The sequence below is a fragment of the Symphalangus syndactylus genome, chromosome 8, assembly GCF_028878055.3.
Source record: "Symphalangus syndactylus isolate Jambi chromosome 8, NHGRI_mSymSyn1-v2.1_pri, whole genome shotgun sequence".
Classification (NCBI taxonomy): Eukaryota; Metazoa; Chordata; class Mammalia; order Primates; family Hylobatidae; genus Symphalangus; species Symphalangus syndactylus.
Genome location: NC_072430.2, coordinates 112,768,865 through 112,796,695, shown reverse-complemented (window position 1 = coordinate 112,796,695; position 27,831 = coordinate 112,768,865). Strand labels below are relative to the sequence as shown.

General features: G+C 43.4%; 1 protein-coding gene across 5 annotated transcripts; it reads left to right on the top strand.

The window, feature by feature from the left end:
* The first annotated feature begins 216 nt into the window (after positions 1-216).
* Positions 217-27,831, top strand: C8H2orf80 (chromosome 8 C2orf80 homolog). 5 transcript variants are annotated; one of them, XM_055290428.2, is made up of 9 exons: positions 217-298; positions 3,480-3,595; positions 5,808-5,889; positions 8,108-8,190; positions 10,163-10,250; positions 10,603-10,674; positions 20,668-20,755; positions 21,680-21,798; positions 27,361-27,831. In XM_055290428.2, exons 2-9 carry the CDS (start codon positions 3,555-3,557, stop codon positions 27,367-27,369), a joined length of 582 nt encoding a protein of 193 aa, XP_055146403.1. In that variant the 5' UTR covers positions 217-298; positions 3,480-3,554; the 3' UTR covers positions 27,370-27,831. The 5 variants fall into 5 exon arrangements, with proteins under 5 accessions (XP_055146403.1, XP_055146402.1, XP_063501137.1 ...); XM_055290427.2 differs by having other exon boundaries at positions 233-294; XM_063645065.1 differs by lacking the exon at positions 217-298 and adding an exon at positions 319-377.

Sequence of the window (27,831 nt, the reverse complement as noted above, 5' to 3'; positions counted from 1 at the left end):
TTAATCATTTAGATGGGAAACATAAGCCTACTCAGGTAAAACGACACGTGAACTTCAGGCCAGGATCACAATCCTGTCCCAAATATATGACTTTCAGCCCTCCCTCAACCCTTAATGGGGGTGGGCGTGGGGGAGTGTATTTTTAAAACAATGATTTTAATTCATTCACTGTTTCCTAGCAACCAGGAAAAAGCATGTGTTCCTGATGTCTGTGAGCACCAGTCTGAGATGCGCGGATGCTCCAGCATGCCTCCAGAAGCAGAGAAGGAACAAAAGCACTGGAATCGGTCTCCGGTTGGTGAGCGATTCTCAAAGGCGAATTTGTTAAGAGCAGGCACTTAATAGAACAGTCCAAGAGACCTGTACCACGATTGCAGGTGTGCAGCAGGGAACCTGCATGGAATGTGCAGATATTTTCCAGGAAATGATATTCCTATAGAATTTGGGGGCTCTGACTTCTAGGGAACTGTTTCTATGAAACAGCTAAAGCCTGAGACAGCTGACATCTTTCCAGTACTTCTTTTATGTGTGCTTTCAGCCACACACAAAACACACAGCGGTCTTGTTTTCTTTAGAGCTCTATAGACAGCGAAGAGGGATAATTGGCAGAATTCAAATCTAGCTGAATTAGAGTCCGTGCAAATGGCCTTCTTTAGACCAGGCGTAGCTACTAAATGCATATAAATCACTGACTTCTACAGCTGTAAGGAAGCTCTCCAATCATTCAATGCTTGTTTTGCAGAGGAAGAAATGAAAAAACATAGGCAAATTAATCTGTTCAAGGTGCACAGCTAGTTGGTGGCCTCACAGGGTCTTCTGACCTACAGCTTAGTGGTTTGGGAGTGGGACATACTCATATTTTAAAGACTGAAACCTTTGCATATTATACTACATTGAATGGCGGTGGTGGGGGCAGGGGATGGGGAGGATGAGGGATGATCTAAGATGAAGCTGTCATAACAACCAAGCAATGCAAATATTATGACTTGTAAATCTGAAACTCAAAGGGCTTTCTCAGAATTACAAGACAAGAATGGATTAAAGCACATGCTAACTGTGCCTTACTCCCTGCCAAGGAATTGAGATAGGCCAAATAGTCTAGCAACAAATGTTTTTCCAAATTATTGAATCAGAAGAATTTTAATACATGCCAGACTTTATAGAGTTACAGAATGTTGGGGCAACAAGTGCTCTTGGCAATGTTAACCAGGCCCATCTTTTTGGATAACACCTGAGGCTGGGAAGCAGAAGATGCACAGCCACATCAATGAGTGTGGCTTTCCTGGGTCCAGTGCTCTTTCTTCTCTAGGCAATAGGGCCACCTCTGTGGTTTGCTGCATCCTCTCCCCATTGACTTTGTAGGGAGCAATATTATTGTCTTGATACTTAATCAATTTCCTGTGAAATGCTCTTACTTTCTTCCCCACTTTCATCTTATCCACATCCCATCCACTCCCCAAAAACTAAAGCAGATGTAGTAGCAGCAAGAATGATCCAAAATGGCCGGGCTTGGTGGCTCACGCCTGTAATCCCAGCACTTTGGGAGGCTGAGGCGGGTGGATCACAAGATCAAGAGATGGAGACCATCCTGGCCAATATGGTGACACCACCCCCTCTCTACTAAAAATACAAAAAAATTAGCTGGGCATGGTGGTGCACACCTGCAGTCCCAGCTACTTGGGAGGCTGAGGCAGGAGAATTGCTTGAACCCAGAAGCCGGAGGTTGCAGTGAACCGAAATCGTGCCACTGCACTCCAGCCTGGCGATAGAGCGAGACTCCATCTCAAAAAAAAAAAAAAAAAATTATCCAAAATAATGAAGGTGGACTAGGGAAGAATTCACTTAGATCAGCGCCATCCTGTTGGCTCTTTGCTTACTATTAGTAGAGCTGAATCAAGTGAAGCTTAGTGTTTATATGGTACCATTTTCAAAAAACCGTTTCTAAAGTTTGTTTTCCAATCATCTTTAGAGTAGTGATTTAAATATACGTACAATTTTAAAAGTACAAAGGGTGGTATAATGAACATCCATGGACTTAGAATTCCAGAGTCGACAACTATTAACATTTTGTTATATTTGAGTATTAGGGTTCCTCAGAGAAATTGAACTGACAGGATGAGTGTGGATACACACACACACACACACACGGTGCAGTATAGGCTTAACCATCTCTTTCACTCAAATATTTTGATTTTACGGAATTGGCTCACGTGATTGTGGAGTCTTGGCCAGTCCAAAATCTGATAGAGGAGGCCAGCTGCTCACAGACTCAGGGAAGAGTTGCAGTTTGAATCCAAAGGCTGCCTACTGGCAGATTCCTTCTTGCATGGGGGAGGTCAGTCTTTTGTTCTATCAAGGCTTTCGACTGATTGGACAAGGCTCACTCAGAGGGCAATCTGCTTTCAAAGTCCACTGATTTAAATGATAATCTCATAAAAAAACACCAGAAACAACCGGGAGAATGTTTGAATAACTATTTGGTCATAGTGGCCCAACCATAAAATAAATTTAAAAATAGGCCGGGCGCGGTGGCTCACGCCTGTAATCCCAGCACTTTGGGAGGCCGAGGCAGGCGGATCACAAGGTCAGGAGATCGAGACCATCCTGGCTAACGCGGTGAAACCCCGTCTCTACTAAAAATACAAAAAATTAGCCGGGCGTGGTGGCGGGCGCCTGTAGTCCCAGCTACTCGGGAGGCTGAGGCAGGAGAATGGCGTGAACCCGGGAGGCGGAGCTTGCAGTGAGCAGAGATCGTGCCACTGCACTCCAGCCTGGGAGACAAAGCAAGACTCCGTCTCAAAAAAATAAATAAATAAATAAATAAATTTAAAAATAAATAAAACATCACGGATAAAGTTGATATCCTATTTATACCTCTCCCTGAGTACCCCATTCAATAGTGATGATTTTCTATAGACTCCGTTTTGGTGACTTCAGACCCCTTTTGACCCCATCACCTGATCTTCAACTTCTGGTTCAATGTGGGGGTGGGAATTGAAGACATATTTCCCATAACCATATTTTCTTTCAAGGATCTCCTGGCAGTAGGAGAGTGTAGATGGATTCTACGGAAAACGCCATTATGAGCCACTGAACCAGGGTGAACTCACTGGGAGTTGAATGCACACAGAAAAACCCAAACACATTCAGATCTAGATGGATCACATCCATCTAGTTTGGATGGTTCTGCCCGAATAGTCTCATCAGCTATTACACAAACCATTTTGGTTTTACTTGCTAGATTATTGCAAGGAAGAGTAAATTAATAAGTGTTGGAAAATTTGGAAGGAATAAAAGGTGTCAAATAAACACAAAAGTGCAGTGCATGAGCCTCCAGGCAGCTTTTTGACCCTGAACCTGCTGAGTAAGAGGCCTGAATGAGGTGCTCCCTCGGATCCCTTCCAGAGCCTAGGACTCCATGACTGGTATTTGGAGTGATAGCATCCCTAACTCAAATTCTCTCTGATTTGCTGCTGTAGCCTCTAGGCTGAGAGAAGCTGGGTCTAAGTGTAGTGTTAGCTGCGGATACCTGCTCAGCTGGCTAAGCCTTTAACATGGAAAGAAGGCTCATAAAGAAGGAAGTGAAAAAGCTCTTGTAAGTATGATTGAGAATAACTTTCATTTATGACACTTGGCATTCGGTGGATTTCATGTCATGGATGGCTTGGGTTTTGGCAGCGGGTAGAAATCTAAGGAAGAATCTATTTCTGCATGGTAGGAGAAAACCAGAGGATGATCTGGCCTCTCTCGGTTTCCTGCCAGGGAGGCCTCACATGTGGTGCGAGGCAGGATGCTGAAACACTTGGGAGGATGTTTCTGCTGGCAGCCTGCACATCCGAGGCATCCGCATTCTAGAGCCTGAGAGATGAGCCTATGTCCCAGTCAGCCTATGTAGGCAGGATACACCGTTGAAAGAGGCTGGCCCTGCTGGTAAAAGGTATAGGAGAGATTCCTGAAAGGGCCCAGAATCTAAATTGCAGCCTCTGCTCTGCCTCTTTTATTGTCAGCTTTATCAACTGAGAAATTCATCTCCTTTTTCTTGACATCTGAACATTTTTAAAACGAACACAGAAAACATCAAGTTTCCTTTGAAAGAAATGTTTTCCTCCCATGGTAGTGTTTGACTTGTACTTAACAAATGTTGGTGAAAGATCACAAACCATATAAAAAGAAAAAAGAAAGATTATGTTCTATCTCATATGTGTTATAGACACAACAGTAATAGCCTTTTCATCAAAGAGCTTATCACCATCCCCATCAAATATCTTTTCTCGGCCTTCTAAGATAATTTTATTTTAACAAGCCCTTAAAAAATACTAGAAGGCGGCCGGGCGCGGTGGCTCACGCTTGTAATCCCAGCACTTTGGGAGGCCGAGGCGGGTGGATCACGAGGTCAGGAGATCGAGACCACGGTGAAACCCCGTCTCTACTAAAAATACAAAAAATTAGCCGGGCGTGGTGGCGGGTGCCTGTAGTCCCAGCTACTCGGAGAGGCTGAGGCAGGAGAATGGCGTGAACCTGGGAGGCGGAGCTTGCAGTGAGCCGAGATGGCGCCACTGCACTCCAGCCTGGGCGACAGAGTGAGACTCTGTCTCAAAAAAAAAAAAAAAAATACTAGAAGAAACTATGAATATACATATATGTACATATATACATGTATACACATATATGTGAATTCATATATAGTACACGTGTACACATATATGTGTATGCACATATATGTGAATTCATATTCATCTCTTGCTTTTAAGCAGAGATTATATTGGCATCAGACTTCAGGAAAATGAATTTGACCCAAAAGGAGGAAGGGAACTTACCTTTCTAGATGATATGGTAAAGAAAGGTACGCTGATGCGAGTCATATTTGTGTTATATGTTAGAGGCCAATAGAATAGTAAAGAACAAACCATGATCAGGAATGCCAACTCTTCCACATATCTCATCCAAAGAACTGGAATTTCCAAAGTGATATAAATACAAGTTTATACCCAAAGAATACATTTAGGCTACTTTAAAGTATCCTGAAATTTCGGCAGAAATTTAACAATTTTTATCAATCTAGTTAAGCTTAATGACTCAGAAGAAAAGCTTTTAGAAGCCAGAAATAAACTTATTCTCCACCTTATGTAAAATTGTGAGATGTGCTGAAATCAACCTGGGAGATGCCATAGTCCTTCTTTTCCTGCACCCATTTTTTCTCACTGACATTCCCAGGGTAGCACCTTTCTCTCTTCTCTCCTCATGGTGCTTATTTTACCTTCTTTTATTAAAAGTCACTGTTAGGAAAGGATCCAGTAAGGATAAACTAAAGTGGAATCACTAATAAGTTTTTATGCATTCCTCCTCCTAAGGGTATTTGCATTCTAAAGAGAAAAAGCCTTACAGCAAAATAATACTTACCTACAGAATTTTATATATCTGGAATTTATCAACTTTGGACATGCTGCTTGAATTTAACACGGGAAGCAAATGCTTATTTTAAACAGTGTGTCTCAATCCTTTTGGTCTTGTAAAATCATTTCTGTGTGTGGGTATTTGGCATATTGCTTGCTTTCCTGTAAATTCTGTTCCAACTGAGTTTAATTTTTAGATAAATATTATTTCAGTTAATTATGGTTAGACATTTTAAACTGCAGCATTGTAGAATTATCATGTAAACCAAAACTGAATATTAACTCAGCTACCAGAGCATCAGCAAATTCTCTTGTATTTTGGTGGGGGAGGGAGGGATGGGGAAAAAAAAGCCTTTTTCTGCAGACTGAGCCCATGTCACTCCAATGGTTCAATGCTGCTCTCTTGCTTTTAAGGGGAGATTATATTGGCATCAGACTTCGGGAAAATGAATTTGACCCAAAAGGAAGAAGGCAACTCACCTTTCTAGATGATATGGTAAAGAAAGGCACGCTGATGCGAGTCATATTTGTGTTATATGTGTATTAAAGAGACAGAAAAAGGATCTAATTTATACAATAAACAAGGCTAATATTGACACCCATCCCCCAAATGTCCTCTACCTCATCTTCCCCTCACCCTGAGATTGTTCATATGGTCATTTCAACCCACTAACCAGAAAGCAAAAAGAGAATGAGAAAATAAAAATCATGAGAGTTATTTGCTATTAGGAAAGAAGATTAAAAAGCAAAATTAATGCAAGGCAAAATGTTACATCCATGGAGTTAAGAGTTTGACAAAACTAGCTATCATGTAGTTCTCAAAATAATTTCTTTACCATTTGCATTAGTGGGAGAAAACCAAATAAATTAAGTAACCCTAAAAATCCTTGGTGTTATTTATTTTGAAACCCAGATTCAGGATCTGAAAGTTCACATCACAGAAATTAAGGAAGAAACCATATAAAGATCTAGCTCAAAAGAAATTAGCAAACCCTCAGTTTTTTCACTGCCCATTTACTATCCTTACACTAATAAAAAAGACTCTCTCTCCCTCCACTCCCCTCTCCTCTTCTCTGACTAAAGTAGAGCCAGGCTCACTGGCTTTCAAAACTACCCTGGAGTTAAGGAAATAGTTAAGCCTTATTCTCTCTGTACACATATTAAACAGAGAAATTAAGTAGACTAGAGCAGTGCTTCTCAAACTTTAATGAGGTCGTATTACAAGGCTGTTTTGATTCTGGAGGTGAAGGGGGGCGGGGGCGGGGCCCCCCACGGCCTAGGAATTTGCATTTCAAATGAGCAAACAAGTGATGCCAAGGCATCAAACTTTGGATCCGGTTGCAACATTTGGTCATGCTCCCATTCTTCCTTATTTATTTATTCATTTAGGTTCACTGTTCAGTTTAGTTCAGTCCCTGGAAGAAATAACTCCATTGTTAAAAAATGTTAAAACTTCAGAACGCCTCTACAATAATTAAAAACAGAACCAATCTTCCCTTTTCTGTGTGTGGGGACTGAAAGGAGAGAAGGAATATTTTGATAGACAAATGGTAAATATGCTTACTGAACAAGAACTCTTAGGAATTACCAGGAAAAGGTGGTCACTATGATAAAAATAAGCCTCTGCATTGGTTCTCAGCTTTTTACTATATGTGCATGTGAAACTCTCGGCAAGTCACTTACTCAGGTCTACCCCCCTCCCCGCCCGCCCAGTCCTTGCCTCATGCTACTTCCTCTACCTGTGATTTCCTTCCCCATCTGTAGACATTCTCATCCCACAAGCCCCAGCTCCAATGAAGCTTCCTTCTCTGAAGCTTCTTAGGGTTCTAGCTATCTCCCCAGGTAGCCATAAAACAGCCCATCCCTCCAAATTCCCACCACACTGCCCCTGTAACCCTGGAAGCACATTTCTGACATTCTACTCACAGAATTAGAAATTGTTCCCTGCAGCCCTGTTCCCCCACCCTTACCTTTTACTATTTTAAAATTTAGGGAAACTGGCCGGGCGCAGTGGCTCACGCCTGTAATCCCAGCACTTTGGGAGGCCGAGGCGGGCGGATCACAAGGTCAGGAGATCGAGACCATCCTGGCTAACACAGCGAAACCCCGTCTCTACTAAAAATACAAAAAATTAGCTGGGCGAGGTGGCGGGCGCCTGTAGTCCCAGCTACTCGGGAGGCTGAGGCAGGAGAATGGCGGGAACCCCCGGGGGGCGGAGCCTGCAGTGAGCCGAGATCGCGCCACTGCACTCCAGCCTGGGCGACAGCGAGACTCTGTCTCAAAAAAAAAAAAAGAAAATGTAGGGAAACTGAAGCCCAGAAAGCATCAGTTACTCACCTGAGGATATTCCTTGAGTTGTTGGCAATACCTAGATTTGAGCCCAGATTCTCTGATTCCAAGTTTATTATTCTTCACTGATCTCTCCTTTCTTTTCCAAATCACAGAAATCAGATAACTGCTCTAGTGGGAAATAAATTTAATGTCTGAAGATCCCAAAATATTTCTGGCTGATTCATCCCTGTGAGGTGAGGTCTGAGAAAAAAAAAAAAAAAAAAAAATCTAGCCGAGCATCAGGTTATTAAAGCTAATGATCCTTCTCATTTTGGACATGACAGACTAGAATAGGCTTAGCAGTGCCATTGTCATTGGGTCCGGGGAGTGCTTCGGCCAATGTCTAAGCCTGTTTCTTTGCTCTCTGTGCTTCCTGATCCCAGGCACACTATGACTTGGCCATCAGTGTTGCTTTGCAATGGCTGGATCCCTCAGAAGACTTAACTTGGCTGGAGTGGGAGGAACTGTAAGTTGAAATAGGTTTGTTGCTTTCCTCTTTAAATTGTGCCTGTGATTAACGATAGAGGAAGTTCCAGCCCTAACATCTTCCATCATGAGGCACTCTGATTTGAAAACACTATAGGGTGAATATCCCTCTTCAATGAGACACCTGAGGAACCTGAACAGTTGCCAACTTGAAGAAGTTACATGTTTCCATGTTTTGCATCTCTACTAATTGACTTCTGTGAGATAAAAGACCTTCTCGCACAGAATGTTGTGTCTTAAGGGGCCAGGCGCGGTGGCTCACGCTTGTAATCCCAGCACTCTGGGAGGCCGAGGCAGACTCGTTACTTGAGGCCAGGAGTTCAAGACCAGCCTGGACAATATGGTAAAACCTCGCCTCTATTAAAAATACAAAAATTCGCCCAGCGTGGTGGCGCACACGTGTACTCAGGAGGGTGAGGCAGGAGAGGAGAATCACTTGAACCCAGGAGGCGGAGGTTGCAGTGAGCCAAGATTGTGCCACTGCACTCCAGCAGGGGCAACAGAGTGAGACTCCATCTCAAAAATAAAGAATGCTCTGTCTTAGAAACATGACTGCTTTACTGTGTACATGCCATGATTTAAAAAAGTCGGTTCTATGGGTAAAGGCTGTAACCTTTTCCTTAGGACTACCAAAGAAATTCTTAAGTATTTAGGCAGACATGTATCTGAGCTGCGCTGAGCTGTTTGAAGCGCAGAATAATTTTCTTTCCGGGATTACTGGCATTTTCTTTTTTTTTCTTTTTTTTTTTTTTTTTTGAGACAGAGTCTCGCTGTTGCCCAGGCTGGAGTGCAGTGGTGCGATCTCGGCTCACTGCAGGCTCTGCCCCCCAGGGTTCACGCCATTCTCCTGCCTCAGCCTCCCGAGTAGCTGGGACTACAGGCGCCCGCCACCTCGCCCAGCTAATTTTTTGTATTTTTAGTAGAGATGGGGTTTCACTGTGTTAGCCAGGATGGTCTCGAACTCCTGACTTCATGATCCACCCACCTTGGCCTCCCAAAGTGCTGGGATTACAGGCGTGAGCCACCGCGCCCGGCCATTACTGGCATTTTCTGTCATGTATAGGGAGTGTTCAGGCAGACTCACTCAACTGGTAAGAACACAGAACTAATGAAGACAGGATCAAATAGGTTATTCTGGAGGCCTGTTATTTTTTTTTTCTACTCAATGGCTCGGATCACACACCTGAACCTAGAGAGTTGTAACAGTTAGGGTTTAGCTGTAATGAGCAGAAAATCCAATTTGAACAGCCTTAAGCAAAAAAAGGTGGGGAGTAGATTTTATTGCCCTTGTATCTGAAAAGTCCATGGGTAGGACTGTGTTAGGCATGGTTTAATTCAAAACTCAAACAATGTCATCTGGATCTACCTCTTGATTCCATTTCCTCAGGGTGAACACCATTCCTAGTTTCAGCCTATTTCATTATCGGGGGAAGGGTGGATATATATTTTTTTAATCACATAATTGTGTCTAAGTGGCTGTTACCTGACTTGTCTAGAGTTGGACAGTGGCAGCGCAGGGGAGGTGGAATACACTGACAGCTCAGTCCACAGTGTGTTTTTCATCTTTGGAATCTAGGGGTGTAGTCAGCTTCCCTAGAAGCATAGAGGCTTACAGTGGGGTTAGGTAGTTCCCCCAAAGCAAATTGTCACAAGAAGGGGAAAGGATCATGGTTTGCAAAACCATAAACATCCACCACAGTGGCCAGTCTGCCAATCTTTGATTGCTGTGAAAACATGGATAGATGAGGCCAAATTCATCACCATTATTGGAAGATTAAAAATTCAAAGTGTGGATTTCACCGATGGAGGAACAATCACATCAATTTTATTAATATAAATAAGCAGATAGCACACAGCCATTGCAGATTACTTACCAATTATCATCACAACCTTAGCAGGCATCAAAAAGAACAAGAATAAATCCTCCACTTGTATTTCCTATTCCCCGTTAGGAAAATGCCATTCCATGGCAGACCCATATATCCAAATCGCAGAGAACGAGAAGCTATGATTTTATCATCTTATGCTGGAATCTTAATGGTAAGGAAAAGAATACTATCTGCCTATATGAATGTTTCATATCTACTCTGAGCATTTTTACAGTAATGAATATTTACATTATTTTTCAACCAATGTTTCTAAATGTTTAGGAGTTACTAATAGTAAATGTTTCACTTTTTAAAGTAATAAAAAGACTAACTTCTACACTGTATGTGAAAACATTTAAGAGGCAAAGAAAAAAGAAAATGATTTATCCATTGATCAGAAGTTATTTACTGTATTTAGTGCTTAGCACAGTTTTAGACATACTAGAGCTATATTAGCTTTGTTTTGTAATAAAAGAAAAGCCATGGTATGATCATACTTTGTTATTGCTGTTGTTGTTTAACAGAACAGTATCCCGATTGAGGAAGTCTTTAAAATTTATGGGGCTGATTCTTCTGCCGATTCTGGAACCATCAAGGTAAAGGTGACCTGGGATTGTCAATATAAGGGATTTTTAGAGAGAATTTATTTAGTGTATAAATGTATAATGTATTTTCAGACATCAATTATGAAATAACAGTTTTACATCAAAATGTACAAAACCAGACATAACCATTTCTTAGTTGAATAACATGTTTGTGAAATGCCTTTCATATGTAAAAGACCATGTAGTAATAACAAATGTATCTTGTGTACGGCTGAGAAGGGGCAGCAATGGGTACAAGGCTTGGGGGCCAAACTTTACTTTGTTGTGGTTTTGGTTTTTTTTGAGACAGAGTCTCACTCTGTCACCCTGGCTGGAGTGTAGTGGTGCGATCTCAGCTCACTGCACCTCTGCCTTCTGGGTTCAAGGAATTCTCGTGCGTCAGCCTCCAGAGTAGCTGGGACAACAGGCATGCACCACCACACCCGGCTAATTTTTGTATTTTTTGGTAGAGATGGGGTTTTGCCATGTTGACCAGGCTGGTCTCAAACTCTTGGCCTCAAGTGATCTGCTTGCCTTGGCCTCCTAAAGTACTGGAGTACAGGTATGAGCCACCATGCCGACCTCTGCTCTGTTTCTAATAAATGTAATTTTTCACTTATACTTTTTGTAATGTAGATCTGGTAGGTCCACACTGTTACCTTCTATGATGTACTATATCTTTTAGAACTAGGACAAGATCCACAAGGCTCATTCTCATGACAAATTCCCTAGTTTACTGCTGATACATCTTCCTTTCCCACAACACTACTTTTTTTAAAGACGGGTCTCACTACTGGTCTCAAATTCCTGGGACCCAGTAATCCTTGAAATCCTGGCCTCAGCTTCCTAAGTAGCTGGACTACAGGTGTGAGCTCCACTCTCAGCTCCTCCCATGAAACTACTTTGAAATCATTAACAGTAGAAGCAGCAATGACCTGGGAGTTCAGAGACCTGGGTTTGAGTTCTGACTCCACTACTATGAAACCCTAGATGCGTCCCTTTCCCCCTTTGGGCCTCCATGTGACTGATCTTTAAAAAAAATAATAAATGGGTGTTCTGAATAATTTTTAAGACCACTTCCATTTTTGCCACTTGTAAATACATGAACATTAAGTAGACATTTAAATATGAACTGCTATTTAGAGGTGAACTACTGATCCCTTCACCTTTGGATACCTCTAGAAGAGGGAAGAGGAAAGGGAAGGGAAGGTGGTGAGGGCCATGCAGTGGGAGGGAGGAAGGGGGGAACCAACGCCCTCACGCCCAGGTCTTCTGCTCACACTGTGGCTTTCCCTGCCCCCACCTGGATTCAGAAGGGAGGGCAGGGCAGGGGCAGGGCTGTGGCCACAGGAATGCCTGCCTCCCTTGCTCTTTTACTGCAGATCATTGTGCAAGCAGTGGGGTCATGTAGAGTTCAAGAGCCCACCAGGTCCACCTTAGGAGTCAAGTGTTTACATCGAAACCAACCTTCCTATCACCTTAATCCATAAGTAACCTGACTGTAGTCCTGAGACTCAAATGCCCTTGATCATTGTGAAAATCAGAGCTTTCTCTCTGATCCCTCTAGTTTCAACTCACTTCATTCACTCATTCATTCATTCATCTGTTCATTCAGTATAATTGTAGGTTCAGGGGATACAGTGGTGAGCAAGTCAGACAAGATAACCTTTTAAAAACTTTTTTGTAGGCCGGGTGCAGTGGTTCATGCCTGTAATCCCAGCACTTTGGGAGGCCAAGGTGGGTGGATCACCTGAGGTCAGGAGTTTGAGACCAGCCTGGCCAACATGGTGAAACCCCAACCCTTCTAAAAATACAAAAAGTTTGCTGGGTGTGGTGGCGGTCGCCTGTGTCAGGCCTCTGAGCCCAAGCCAAGCCATGGCATCCCCTGTGACTTGCACGTATACATCCAGATGGCCTGAAGTAACTGAAAATCCACAAAAGAAGTAAAAATAGCCTTAACTGATGACATTCCACCATTGTGATTTGTTTCTGCCCCACCCTAACTGATCAGTGTACTTTGCAATCTCCCCCACCCTTAAGAAGGTACTTTGTAATCTCTCCCACCCTTAAGAAGGTTCTTTGTAATTCTCCCTACCCTTGAGAATGTACTTTGTGAGATCCACTCCTGCCGGCAGAACATTGCTCTTAACTTCACCGCCTATCCCAAAACCTATAAGAACTAATGATAATCCACCACCCTTTGCTGACTCTCTTTTTGGACTGACTCAGCCTGCCTACAGCCAGGTGAAATAAACAGCCATGTTGCTCACACAAAGCCTGTTTGGTGGTCTCTTCACAGGGACGCGCATGAAAGCCTGTAATCCCAACTACCGGGGAGACTGAGGCAGGAGAATCTCTTGAACCCGGAAGACGGAGGTTGCAGTGAGCTGAGATCATGCCACTGCACTCCAGCCTGGGCAACAAGAGCAGAAACTCCGTCTCAAAAAACAATAATGAAAAAAAATTTTTAGGGATGGGGGTCTCCCTACGTTCCACAGGCTGGTCTTGAACTCCTGGGCTCAAGCGATCCTCCCACCTTGGCCTCCCCTAGTGCTGGGATTACAAGCATGCACCACCACACCCAGCCAAGATTACTTTTCTTATAGATCTTACATCCTATATTGAAGCTTACCTTGTTTGAGATATAAGCCACCCCAATCCTGATGCTCCTCAGAGATCAAGCTGTTCTTCATTTTCAAAGAAAGCTCAGCTCTCTGTGTTCCTTGGATAGCCAAGCAAATCATACTGCTTTATTCCTGCTTGTCTTTTTCTGCAGCTTTCTCCCTTCTAGGCTGCCCTTCCTCCTTTTCCCCTACCCCTCAGCACATATACATACAAGCCTGAGCCCCAAACCCTTCTGTTTCAGTCACTGTTTTCTCCCTGTCATCTTCTGGTTCCTGGGAGAGGTCTAGAAAGGCATCAGCACATCTGACTAGTTGGTCCCAACTCACATGGCTAAAAGACTAATATGGAAAATCACATCCTGGAGAGGATGGCACCCAAGCTTGGCTGGGTTATCAATCAAGAAGGTTTGCAAACATGGGTGTCTGAGTAGCTCAGATAAATCAGGTTCATTTAAAGTTGCTAGAAGGCCAGGCGCAGTAGCTCACACCTGTAATCCCAGCACTTTAGGAAGCAGAGGTTGGTGGATCACCTGAGGTCAGGAGTTCGAGACCAGCCTGACCAACATGGTGAAACCCTATCTCTACTAAAAACACAAAAAATTAGCGGGGCATGGTGGTGCATGCCTGTAATCTCAGCTATTTGGGAGGCTGAGGCAGGAGATCTTGGGAGGCAGAGGTTGCAGTGAGCCCAGATTGTGCCACTGCACTCCAGCCTGAGCAACAGAGCAAAACTCCATCTCAAATAAATAAATAAATAAATAAATAAAGGTGCTAGAAGGGAAGACAGGCCATGTAGAAGTGGACCAACCAATCTCTACCTATCCATCTGATCACTCATTTATTCATTAAAGAGACTTTGTTCAGCACCTTCTCTGTTCAGTGACACATAGGCCCCCTTCTCACAGTCAGTGACAATAACCAGCTCTGAACAGAAAGAGATAATATTATCACAGAGGCTGACTTTTCTTTAAAGGCTTGTACTTGTTTTTTGTTTTAGTTTTTGTTTGTTTGTTTGTTTTTTTCTTGAGATGGAGTTTCCCTGTTGTTGTCCAGGCTGGAGTGCAATGGTGCAATCTTGGCTCACTGCAACCTACGCCTCCCAGGTTCAAGTGATTCGCCTGCCTCAGCCTCCTGAGTAGCTGGGATTACAGGCATGCGTTACCACGCCTGGCTAATTTTGTATTTTTAGTAGAGATGGGGTTTTGCCATGTTGGTCAGGCTGTTCTCGAACTCCTGACCTCAGGTGATCCACCCGCCTCAGCCTCCCAAAGTGCTGGGATTACAGGCATGAGCCACCACGCCTGGCCGCTTGTATTTGTTTATTGCTATGTGATGTGAATGATGGCTCGATTATATATATATACACACATATATACACACACAATATATACATATGTATGTGTGTATATATATAATCGAGCCATTGATTACTATACTACTATATATGTATACAGATCTGTATACATATGTATACATATATACAGATACATATGTACAGAAATGTATCTGTATACATATATAGATACATATATACATGTATACAGATATACACATATGTATATATAGTATATATATAGACATGTTATCCGAGGCAGGTTGTGTAATGTTAAGCACTAGGATTCCAAAGCCTGGCCTCCTGGGTTTGAATCCCAGCTCCACAGTTACAAGCAGAATAATCCTGGACAAATGTTCTAACCTCTATAATTCTCAATTTCGTTTGTAAAAACAGGGACGCAAAGATGGGGTTGTCGTGGGAATGAAGTAGGTTAGAATCAATGAAGCCCTTAATGTCTGGCACACAGTAACCTCCAAATAATAGCTTTAATTAAAGTTCTGGTACTCAGGGAATGGAGGTCTGGGGCTGTCCTGTGCATTGTGGGATGTTTCACAGCATCCTTGGCCTCTGCCCATTAGATGCAAGTAGCTTCTCGCCAGTTGTGACAATTAAAAATGTCGGCCGGGTGCCATGGCTCATGCCTGTAATCCCAGCACTTTGGGAGGCTGAGGCGGGTGGATCACTTGAGGTCAGGAGTTCGGGACCAGCCTGGCCAACATGGTGAAGCCCTGTCTCTACTAAAAATACAAAAGTTAGTGCCTGTGGTCGGCGCCTGTAATCCCAGCACTTTGGGAGGCCGAGGTGGGCGGATCACTTGAGGTCAGGAGTTCAAGACCAGCCTGGCCAACATGGTGAAACCCTGTCTCTACTAAAAATACAAAAATTAGCTGGGTGTGGTGGTGGGTGCCTGTAATCCCAGCTACTCAGGAGGCTGAGGCAGGAGAATTGCTTGAACCCAGGAGGCAGAGGTTGCAGTGAGTGGAGATAGGGCCACTGCACTCCAGCTTGGGAAACAGAGGGAGACTCCGTCTCAAAAAAAAAAAAAGTCTCTAGACTTTGCCAAATGTCTCCAGGGAGGCAAAATCACATGAGATTGAGAACCACTGCTCTAAATATTCAAAAATTAAATAGCTAATCAAGCATCCATGTGTATTATTAACACAATGTAAACTTTGCCTCTTGGACAACCAGTGATCATAGAGGGTGTAATTTTAGTTACCAATTCAAGAGCCTAAGAGCCTGAGGATCTGCCCCGTGAGCCTCACAAGCTCCCCGCCTCCAGAATGCCAGTTCAGGCCTTACTCTTGGAGCTACACATCAGCTGCGCACAGGTACTTTTGCCACATCTTGAATTAGAAATTAGCAGGACCTCTCGATAGAAATGTAGCATTTCAAAGACTGAACTGTAAGGCTATTTTAAAAGAGTCTTTTGGAATTTAACATAATTTCAAAAAATGGTTTTAACTAGAAAGAGGAGTTTTAAAAAAAAGATATTGCCAGAGATTCTTCTTTAATTGCTACATATATCTGAATGATTCCTTCCGATAAAATGTCTCGTAAGCAACAGCTAAAATCCTTCCCAAGCAAAAGCTTAAAACTCTGTTGAACACTAATCAGATTATGCAGAATTACCTGCAACTGGAATTGGCCGCATGACAATATGGGTACTGTGCTAGGCTTGATGGCTTTCTCCGGGACTATGTGCTGCCACCTGATGGTAGAAAGGCGTCATAGGCGCGGCATTGCTCACCAACTCTGTTAGCCTTAGGTTCTACCTCCTGAGAGGGAACTGCTTTTTGCTGATAGAGAGCTTTTTTCTTCTGAGCATTCTGGACTCAGAAAAAATTCAACTAAAGACCTTACGCAAGTGAGAGTTATTGACACCTAGCCCCGGATAAATATAAAATGTCTTACTCTTTTTTTTTTTTTGAGACAGAGTCTCACTCTGTCACCCAGGCTGGAGTGCAGTGGTGTGATCTTGGCTCGCTGCAACCTCCGCCCCCCGGGTTCAAGTGATTCTCTCACCTCAGCCTCCCGAGTAGCTGGAATTACAGGTGCGCGCCACTGCGCAAGGCTAATTTTTTTGAATTTTTTTTTTTTTTTTTTGAGACAGAGTCTCGCTCTGTCGCCCAGGCTGGAGTGCAGTGGCGCGATCTCGGCTCACTGCAAGCTCCACCTCCTGGGTTCACGCCATTCTCCTGCCTCAGCCTCCCCAGTAGCTGGGACTACAGGCAACCGCCACCACGCCCGGCTAATTTTTTGTATTTTTAGTAGAGACGGGGTTTCACCGTGTTAGCCAGGATGGTCTCGATCTCCTGACATAGTGATCCGCCCGCCTCGGCCTCCCGAAGTGCTGGGATTACAGGCGTGAGCCACTGCGCCCGGCCTTTTTTGAATTTTTAATAGAAACGAGGTTTTGCCACGTTGGCAGGGCTGGTCTTGAACTCCTGACCTCAAGTGATCTACCCACCCCCGCCGCTGGCCTCCAAAAGAGCTGGGATTACAGGCTGAGCTACCACGCCCGACCGTGTCTTATTCGATTTTAACCTGAAGAAAAGAGAACATAAATCTTCCTTCAACATATCGAACAAAAATAAAAATATTCTTCAGCTCCATTTGATGGAGAAAGAGGGAAACAGAGAGAGTGGAAATGAGCACAACAGAGAGAAGAAAGAGACAAAGGCAGGTGGTCAGACAGCACTAGAACCTCTGCTTTCCTTCTTTCTTCATGAAGCCAGACCCCGACGTCTGACTGGCTATCATTGGAGTCCATCCTAACTGACATCCAAGTCCAGGGCATGTCACAGGGAAACTAACTGATGTTCAGTCCCAGCTTTGTCACTTGCTAGCGGTGTGTCTTCGGATAAGTTATTTCTCTCTGATTCCCAATTTCCCCATATGTAAATAGGCATGTCTAAACAGGCATGATTACACTTACCCAGACACACCTGATCACTCTGAGGACTCAGTGAGACCGCACGTATCGAGCACACGACGGTGGCACCAGGGGACCTTCCATATTAGTGCTGTTATTTCCAAGTTCACCCCCACTCGGGATGACCAGCCTCCTTCCTCCTGATAGCAACCTGGTCCCTTCGTGATAGGCCTGGCTTCCACCCTCTCACACTTACTCCAGTAATTTGCCAAGCGTCTTCTCTTTTTGGAGGATGCTGACTCAGACTGAATTGTGCAGAAATTTTAAAATGTTTTCATGATAAGGGGAGGGACCTATGTTTTAAACAAAAGTTCAATATTGACAGATCTTAATCATGAAGAATTGGCCAGGAGCAGTACCTGTAATCCCAGCCCTTTAAGAGGCTGAGGCAGGAGAATCACTTGAGCCCAGGAGTTCGAGACCAACCTAGGCAATGTGGCAAAAACCTGTCTATACCAAAAAATACAAAAATTCGCCAGGCATGGTGTTGTGTGTCTACAGTCCCTGCTTCTTGGGTGGTCGAGATGGGAGGATCATTTGAGCCTGGGAGGTGGAGGCTGCCGGGAGCCAAGATCTCGCCACTGCACTCCAGCCTGGGTGACAGGGTGAGACCCTGTCCCAAAAATTAATAATAATAATAGTAAACGAGGGATTAAAAACACACTTTCAATATTAATTGTGTCCAAATGAACACTTACCAATATATATTTAAAGGACAAAGACCAAGCAAACAAACAAATCCAAGTGTGTAAAATGGAACAGTATCAACAGCTTTAAAGCTCTCTGCATACCCTCTCCTGTCTCATACCCTTCCTTTCGCCCTAAGTTACCACTAGTTTGAATTATGTGTTGATTACTCTTTTACTTCTTTATAGTTTTACCACATATGCATCTCTAATCTATATATCGTTTAATTTTGCACATTTTTTGAGTTTTGGGTTTTGTTTTTGTTTTTGTTTTGAGATGGAGTCTCGCTCTGTCGCCCAGGCTGGAGTGCAGTGGTGCGATCTCAGCTCACTGCAAGCTCCACCTCCTGGCTTCATGCCATTCTCCTGCCTCAGCCTCCCAAGTAGCTGGTACTACAGGGGCCCACGACCACGCCCGGCTAATTTTTTTGTATTTTTAGTAGAGACAGGGTTTCACCATGTTAGCCAGGATAGTCTCGATCTCCTGACCTTCTGATCTGCCCGCCTTGGCCTCCCAAAGTGCTGGGGTTACAGGCTTGAGCCACCATGCCCAGCCTTGAGTTTTTATAAATAGGATATTAGCAAATGTGTCATTTAATGTCTTTCTTTTTTCATTCAACATTATGTTTCAGAAACTTATTAATACTGCTGCACATAGCTAACATAGCTATAATTTCTTTTCACTACATGCAGTATTCCACTCTAGGAATGTACCACAATGTTGTCATCTATTTTTCCATTTCAGGCACTTGAGTTTCTTTTTTTTTTTTTTTGAGATGAAGTTTTACTCTTGTTGCCCAGGCTGGAGCGCAGTGACGCAATCTCAGCTCACTGCAACCTCTGCCTCCTAGGTTCAAGCAATTCCCCTGCCTCAGCCTCCCGAGTAGCTGGGATTACAGGCATCCACCACCACACTTGCTTAATTTTTTTGTATTTTTAGTAGAGGTGGTGTTTTGCCATGTTGGCCAGGCTGGTCTTGAACTCCTGACCTCAGATGATTCACTCACCTCAGCCTCCCAAAGAGCTGGGATTGCAGGCATGACCCACTGTGCCTGGCCAAGTTATTTCTTGCAAAAGCAAGAAGCATTGCACAGCAAAAGAGTTTTTTTTTTTTTTTTTTTTGAGATGGAGTCTTTCTCTGTCCCCCAGGCTGGAGTGCAGTGGCGCGATCTCGGCTCACCGCAACCTCCACCTCCTGGGTTCACGCCATTCTCCTGCCTCAGCCTCCCAAGTAGCTGGGAATACAGGTGCCCGCCAACACGCCCGGCTAATTTTTTGTGTTTTTAGTAGAGACGGGGTTTCACCGAGTTAGCCAGGATGGTCTCGATCTCCTGACCTCGTGATCCGCCCGCCTTGGCCTCCCAAAGTGCTGGGATTACAGGCTTGAGCTACCGCGCCCGGCTAAGAGTTTCTGTATGGTATATGCCTAGGAATGAAATTGCTAAGCCATGGGTATAAGCATCTTCAACTCTCTACATAAAGCTAAATTGCTTTCCAAAATGGTTGTACCAGTTCTATTTCTACCAGCAATGCAGGTTATCTATACTGGCTTTTTCAGTTTTGTCAGTCTGTTAAGTGTATTATGGTATTTCACTGTGGTTTAAATTTGCATTCCCCTGATTACCAATGGACAACTATTCATATGTTTCTTCTTCTGTAAAGTGCCTGTTAAAGACTTTGGGCCAGATGAGTGAACCAACAATTTTGCATTGGGTAGGCAGGGGGAACTGTGCCAGCGAGGGAGAGTGGGCGTGGGAGGACATCAGGATACATTTCTCAGAAGGGGTGATATTTGAGCTACATGATAAAAGAGAGGTAGGTGGCCGGGCGCGGTGGCTCACGCTTGTAATCCCAGCACTTTGGGAGGCCGAGGCGGGCGGATCACGAGGTCAGGAGATCGAGACCATGGTGAAACCCCGTCTCTACTAAAAATACAAAAAATTAGCCGGGCGTGGTGGCGGGCGCCTGTAGTCCCAGCTACTCGGAGAGGCTGAGGCAGGAGAATGGCGTGAACCCGGGAGGCGGAGCTTGCAGTGAGCCGAGATCGCGCCACTGCACTCCAGCCTGGGCGACAGAGCGAGACTCTGTCTCAAAAAAAAAAAAAAAAAAAAAAAGAGAGGTAGGTGCCTCTAGGCAGAAAAGGAGGAAATGGCTATAAAGGGAACTATGTGAAGAGCGCGTGTGTGTGACAGGACATTCTAGGCAATGGGAACCAAGCACAGGAGCAAAAGGCCATGTGTGCAAGTTCACATTCATATGCTTCACGCGCCCCATCAATGGACTGTGAGTACTGCCCATTGGACAGTACTCAACAATTGGACTCAAAGATTCTGAGATGATTAAACAGGCCAAATGCTGTAACTAGCAGGTGTTCATGCCGCAAAGGGTGGGCAGATTTTAAAAGTAGGACTGTTTTCCTTTCAGGTTCCCAGAGTTTCGTCTCTCCGCCTCTCCTTGCACCCCTTTGCCATGTTAACAGCACCCAAAGCAGCAGCATACGCCCGCAAACAGAGTAAGCCTGGTTACTTTCATCTGCTTAGAGGAATGTAAGTTAAACTAGGAAATTAGGAAGTAGGCTCACCAGATAAGGTCAAAATTGTAATGGGAATTAGATTTCTGTGTCTGGTTGAATTTAAAAGAACCAGGGGCTCTTAGGGCTTGATTTCCCTCCATTACTGAAATCAAGGAAGTCTCATTTCTCAGATGCTTTGTTGATGGGAGCAAAGCACTCCAGAAGCAAAGGATCTAAAACTGTGAGTGGGCTGGACAGGGTGGCTCACACTGGTAATCCCAGCACTTTGGGAGGCTGGGCTGGAGGGATCTCTTGTGTGCCCAGAAGTTTGAGACCAGCCTGGGAAACTTAGTGAAACTTCATCCCTACAAACATAAGCCGGGCACAGTGGCTCATGCCTGTAATCCCAGCACTTTGGGAGGCCGAGGCGGGCGGATCACCTGAGGTCAGGAGTTTGAGACCAGCCTGGCCAACACGGTGAAACCCCATCTCTACTAAAAATATAAAAATTAGCTGGGCCTGGTGGCAGGAGCCTGTAATCCCAGCTACTCGGGAGGCTGAGGCGAGATAATCGCTTGAACCCGGGAGGCAGAGGTTGCAGTGAGCTGGGATTGTGCCACTGCACTCCAGCCTGGGCAACAAAAGTGAAACTTCATCTCAAAAATAAATAAATACATAAAATAGCTGGCCATGGTGGCATCCTCCTCTAGTCCTACCTACTCAGGAGGCTGAGGTGGGCGGATTGTTAGAGCCCAGGAAGTAGAGGCTGCAATGAGCCATGATGGAACCACTGCACTCCAGCCTGAGTGGCAGAGTGAGACCCTGTCTCAAAAATAATTAGTTAGTGAAATGAAATTAAACTGTGGATGGACACATTTTTTGAAAAGTTTCACATACAGATATGGTTACTGCATCTGTCTGTAGGTGTCAAGTCAAGAAAGGGAACAACAAATAAAAATGCCACCAGCATCTCTGCAAAGGAAGCAAATGCCACGGAATGGAAATCATCACAAAGGTTTTCAGATACACAGCCAAAGCACAAAGTAGGTGTGAAATTGTAAATTGGACCAAACTGATACTAGCTATTTTGGGAGTACTTTCCTGATAAAAGTCTAGCCTTTGGAGTCAGATGCTCTGGGTTTGAATCTAGAGTGGACTGCTTACCAGCTGTGGGACATCAGGCAAGCTACTTAAACTCTCTGTGCCTCAGTTTCCTCCTCTGCAAAATGGGAAGAATAATGATACCTACCTCTTTTTTTTTTTTTTTTTTTTTTTTTTTGAGACGGAGTCTCGCTCTATCGCCCAGGCTAGAGTGCAGTGGCGCGATCTCGGCTCACTGCAAGCTCCGCCTCCCGGGTTCACGCCATTCTCCTGCCTCAGCCTCTCCGAGTAGCTGGGACTACAGGCGCCCGCCACCGCGCCCGGCTAATTTTTTGTATTTTTAGTAGAGACGGGGTTTCACCGTGGTCTCGATCTCCTGACCTCGTGATCCGCCCGCCTCGGCCTCCCAAAGTGCTGGGATTACAAGCGTGAGCCACCGCGCCCGGCCGATACCTACCTCTTAAGCTTGTTGCGGTGATTAGCTGAGATTATTCATGTTAAAAGTGCTTAGCATGGAGTAAACGCCAAATAAATAATAGCCATTATTATCTTTTCAGCATTTGAAAAATACTATCTACAAGTTAATTGGCTGTTACTCTGTTGATGCAAATAAGTATGTTGAGGAGAAAGTATGTATTAATATCTGTATCCCAAATGTTTCTATCCTTGATCCCTCTCTCAGTAATAATAATTTTCTTTTTTCCTGCTTAATGTCTCCCCTGCTCCTGCCCTGTCCATCTGATTCCTGATTTATTTGTGGCAGAATTCAAAGAATGGTCAGAGATGGACAGGGCTGGAAAGAAAGGAGAAAGGGAGGAGGGCTCTTTGTTCTTCCAGCTCTGGGCTCTCAAATGTGACGTGCAAAGTGAAGAGAAAATTTAAGAAGTCAGAGAGACTTCTCTGATCAACAGAATATAAGCTGAGAGGGGAGAGAATCAGAAAAGTGGTACAGGGTGGGTGTCTGGGATTCTGGGATATTTTAGAGTTTTGTTGAATGAGAGATGTTAGATATGCTGGAAGGCTCTAAGGTAGAAAACGGGGAAGGGAACTTTGAGAACTGATATACTGACTTATGATTGGGTTTGCATCAGGAAATAAGTGACAATTTAAATTCATTTTTATTTAGTTTGGCTGTTGTACCATGCATTTTTAAGTTGAATCTCTGAATAGACTGGACTACATGAGGCTTAGGATTTATTCGGATTTCAGAGACAAACTGTCTTCTCTGTCCCTTATATCTGATTAATTAGAAGTGTAACTTTATCATAGCAACTGCTTTAGGAACTGACTGAATTTTCTTTTTTTTTTTTTTTTTTTTGAGACGGAGTCTCGCTCTGTCACCCAGGCTGGAGTGCAGTGGCGCAATCTCGGCTCACTGCAAGCTCCGCCTCCCGGGTTCACGCCATTCTCTTGCCTCAGCCTCTCCGAGTAGCTGGGACTACAGGCGCCCGCCACCACGCCCGGCTAATTTTTTGTATTTTTAGTAGAGACGGGGTTTCACCGTGGTCTCGATCTCCTGACCTCGTGATCCACCCACCTCGGCATCCCAAAGTGCTGGGATTACAAGTGTGAGCCACCGCGCTCGGCCGGAACTGACTGAATTCTTTGGTCATATCAGGGTTTTAATAAATGTTTTTCTGATAACAGAACAACTGCACTATTTGGGGAAATTATCACCATATTCAATTTTCCTTCAAACGTATTTGCTATAATAAGATTTGAAGGTATTAGATTTTCTTTTTTTTCTTTTTCTTTTTTTTTTTTGAGACAGAGTCTCGCTTTGTCACCCACACTCAAGTGCAATGGCACAATCTCAGCTCACTGCAACCTCCGCTTCCCGGGTTCAAGCGATTCTCCTGCCTCAGCCTCCTGAGTAGCTGGGATTACAGGCATGCGCCACCACACCCGGTTAATTTTTGTATTTTCAGTAGAGGTGGGGTTTCACCATGTTATCCAGGCTGGTCTCAAACTCCTGCCTCAGTCCCCCAAAGTGCTGGGATTATAGGCATAAGCCACTGTGCCCAGCCGAAGGTATTAGACTTTCTAGAACCATATCTATGTTTCTGAAGAATTTTTTGAAGAATTTGAAAATTGAGGTCATTTTTTATACGTGTTTGGAAGCAGCAAGTTTTAGAGAGCAACACAAAACAACAATGAAAAAACAGTAACAACTCCAGAAATCACACACACACACACACACAATCTAGACTTTAAACTTAATCACACACCACAAAGAGATCTCTGAAACAGGGGTTTATAGACACCCCCCTCAAGCCTCATCTATGGACACTATATAAGGAAAACCTACCTCTAAAGATTACTCATTGGTATCTTATATTTAAATATAATTTTGTTCCATATATGTTTTCTTCCACAACCACTGAAGATTGTCGGATTCTTGATGGAAGCATATCTGTTATTTCCTTAGTATTTCTCACACGTATGTAAAGTACTTTGCAGGCAGCAGAGATTCAGTAACTATTTTTATTAGTGAATTAGTAGGTAGTAAGTGAATAGTCCTTAGGTGACGGTTCTCAAATCTCTGTGCCCTGTCTATAGTGATCAAAGGCTCAGTTCTGGGGAGCAGACCTTTCTATAGGCTGATTGATGCTTGCGAGCCCAGGAGTGTCAAAAGAACAAATGCCCATGTTTTAGTAGGGCCCTAGGTCCTGAGATGAATCCCTTCCAGAAAGGCCCTTTCTTAACAATCAAATGACAGAAAACCCATTTGTGTTTTTTCTTTCACACTTTATTATTTGTGCACTTCAGGCATTTTTTCCAACTCTTGGGTAATGTATCTTTTAAACTAGCTTTAAAAATTTTAATAGTGTACATGCTTATAAGTAAAATTTTCAAGCCAGACAAAAAATATAAAATGAAAAGCAAAAGAACTCCCTCTTCTTCACACCCCTTTCCCACTTTTCAGAAATAACCACTGTTAATATTTCTTGTGATATTTAAATATTTGCTACACATATACATATAAATATACATATATGTATGTCTCACTGGTTTGTTAGAAGTCTTTCTATATTAAAGGAATAAGTATTTTATTAAATGGATGAAAAACATGCTTTCACAGCTTGGTATTTGAAGATTTTCATTTTAAATATTTGAGCTTGATGTTTTTCCTTTTTGGCTTGTAGATATTATATGTCTTTTAGCTGAAGAACAATTTTTTTAACCTCAAGATAAAACAATGCCTTATTCAGAATGTTTTATTTATTTCCAGCCACCGAATTTCTTCATAGAGTAAGAGAAAAGAGGAAATTATTCAAAAAAAAAAAAAAATCACGGCCAGGCACGATGGCTCATGCCTGTAATTCCAGCACTTTGGGAGGCCAAGGCAGGCAGATTACTTGAGATCGGGCGTTCAAGACCGCCTGAACAACATGGCAAACTCCATCTCTGCTAAAAATACAAAAATTAGCCGAGTGTGGTGGTGCACACCTATAATCCCAGCTACTAGGGAGACTGAGGCATGAGAATTGCTTGAACCCAGGAGGCAGAGGTTGTAATAAGCCGAGATTGCACCAGTGCACTCCAGCCTGGGCAACAGAGCGAGACTCTCTCAAAACAAACAAACAAAACCCTCAGTGTTCTGGGAACAGTTTTTTTGTTTTTTGTGAGACAGAGTCTTGCTCTGTTGCCCAGGCTGGAGTGCAGTGGTGTGATCTCGGCTCACTGCAAACTCCGCTTCCCGGGTTTAAGCGATTCTCCTGTCTCAGTCTCCTGAGTAGCTGGGATTACAGGTGTGCACAACCACACCTGGCTAATTTTTGTATTTTTAGTAAAGACGGGATTTCACCATGTTGGTCAGGCTGGTCTCGAACTCCTGACCTCGTGATCCACCCACCTCAGCCTCCCAAAGTGCTGGACTTATAGGTGTGAGCCACCGCGCCCAGCTAGGAAACAGTTTTGAAGATTTTTTTTTTAAATTGCATTGTCCTCGGAAAGCGTCAGTAGTGGGCACATTACTAGGAAGTAAATTTGGAATGAACACGACCATACTAAAGAGCTAGAATACAGCATACTTCTTGAATCCAGGCTACCCACTTAATAACTTGAGTAAATTACCTAATCTCTCTGTGCTTTAGTTTTTCATCCCTTTAAAAAGTCATAATAGTACTTACCTCATAGGGTTGTTACAAGCACTAAATAAGTTATACGTGCAAAGGCTTAGAAAAGTGTCAGGACAGGCCGGGCGTGGTGGCTCACGCCTGTAATCCCAGCATTTTGGGAAGCCGAGGTGGGCAGATCACGAGGTCAGGAGATCGAGACCATCCTGGCTAACACAGTGAAACCCCGTCTCTACTAAAAAATAGAAAAAAATAGTCGGGCGTGGTGGCACCTGTAGTCCCAGCTACTTGGGAGGCTGAAACAGGAGAATGGCGTGAACCCAGGAGGCAGAGCTTGCAGTGAGCTGAGATCCCACCACTGCACTCCAGCCTGGGTGACAGAGCGAGACTCTGTCTCAAAAAAAAAAAAAAAAAGAAATTCAAAATAATATCCTACAAGCATAATACACAACTGCTAAAAGGCCAAAAACTGATTTGCTTTCGGTAGGACTGGTTAAAAGAAGTATAACTTTTTAATGTGAAAATAATTTCAAACTTAGAAAAGATTTGCAAGAATAATATACAAAGAACACACATATTCCTTTTATACAGTCACTAATGGTTAATGTTTTGTTCTGTTAGCTTTATTATATTCTGTCTTTGTCTCTCTGTATATAGATAAAGATATATAATTTTTTTTCTGAGCCATTAGAAGTTATATATACTCTACCACTTTACCATATGTACCTCTGTATTTCTTAAGAGCAAAGTCATTCTCTTAACCATAGAATAGTTATCAACTTAAGAATATCTATTATTGGTACTTTTATTTAATGCACTCTCTATACATCAATTTTGTCAATTGACTCAATAACGTTCTTTTGGTTTTTTTTTTTTTTTTTTTTTTTTTCTTGAGATGGAGTCTCACTCTGTCGCCCAGGCTGGAGTGCAGTGGCGCAATCTCGGCTCACTGCAAGCTCCGCCTCCCGGGTTCACGCCATTCTCCTGCCTCAGCCTCTCCGAGTAGCTGGGACTACAGGCGCCTGCCACCACGCCCGGCTAATTTTTTGTATTTTTAGTAGAGACGGGGTTTCACCGTGGTCTCGATCTCCTGACCTCGTGATCCGCCCGCCTCAGCCTCCCAAAGTGCTGGGATTACAAGCGTGAGCCACCGCGCCCAGCCAATAATGTTCTTTTTAAGCATTGTTTTCCTTCTGTAAAAGATATCCAGTATGGGATCACATATTGCATTTAGTTGGGAAATATAACTCAATTTCCAAATATATCAGAATAATTCCATGAAAATTCATTTGTAATTACATTAATCTAATCTATCTTTGTCAGTAAGTCAGTATCTGCTATTTGACCTTAACTTCCTATAGACTTATTGTCTGTGTCCATGTTAAATTGATGTGCTTGATACCAAAATCATCTTTTATTCTGCAGGTCACTTAGAAAATTGGAATTGTACCATGGAACTTCATAATAGATTCTCTGGGAGCAGACGAGAAGCATCATCTTAAAACCACAGCTCTTGCCAGTACATTTTTCTTTACAACTAGTTTTTGATACAACTGCACTGAAGTGTTATTTTTGATGTTGAGCTTTCTTCTTTTAGAAGCATATTGCACGGCTACATTTTGTTAAAAAAAAAACAAGTGTGATCTTAACGCTACTTCACTGTGACTGGAAGACTGCTGGAGAATTCAGAAAGTATATAGTATTTCTGTGTTAGAGCAAGCTGGCTTTGTAGCACATTTTACAAATGTGTGCCATTGAATATTGCACAGTGATGGAGTGGGAGGCAGATTTCCAGAGTTAATCCAAAATAAAATTAATCTGTCATTGATTGCCTTTACTGTGTTCTCATATGAAAAAAAAATTTAAATCATTTCAATAAATCATTAAAAAAATGAA

Coding starts and splice junctions, on each gene's coding strand:
- C8H2orf80 (XM_055290428.2), top strand. CDS start 3,555: ATGGAAAGAAGGCTCATAAAGAAGGAAGTGAAAAAGCTCTT. Junction 5,890..8,107: donor TCACCTTTCTAGATGATATG/GTAAAGAAAGGC, acceptor TCCTGATCCCAG/GCACACTATGACTTGGCCAT. Junction 10,675..20,667: donor CCGATTCTGGAACCATCAAG/GTAAAGGTGACC, acceptor TTTTCCTTTCAG/GTTCCCAGAGTTTCGTCTCT.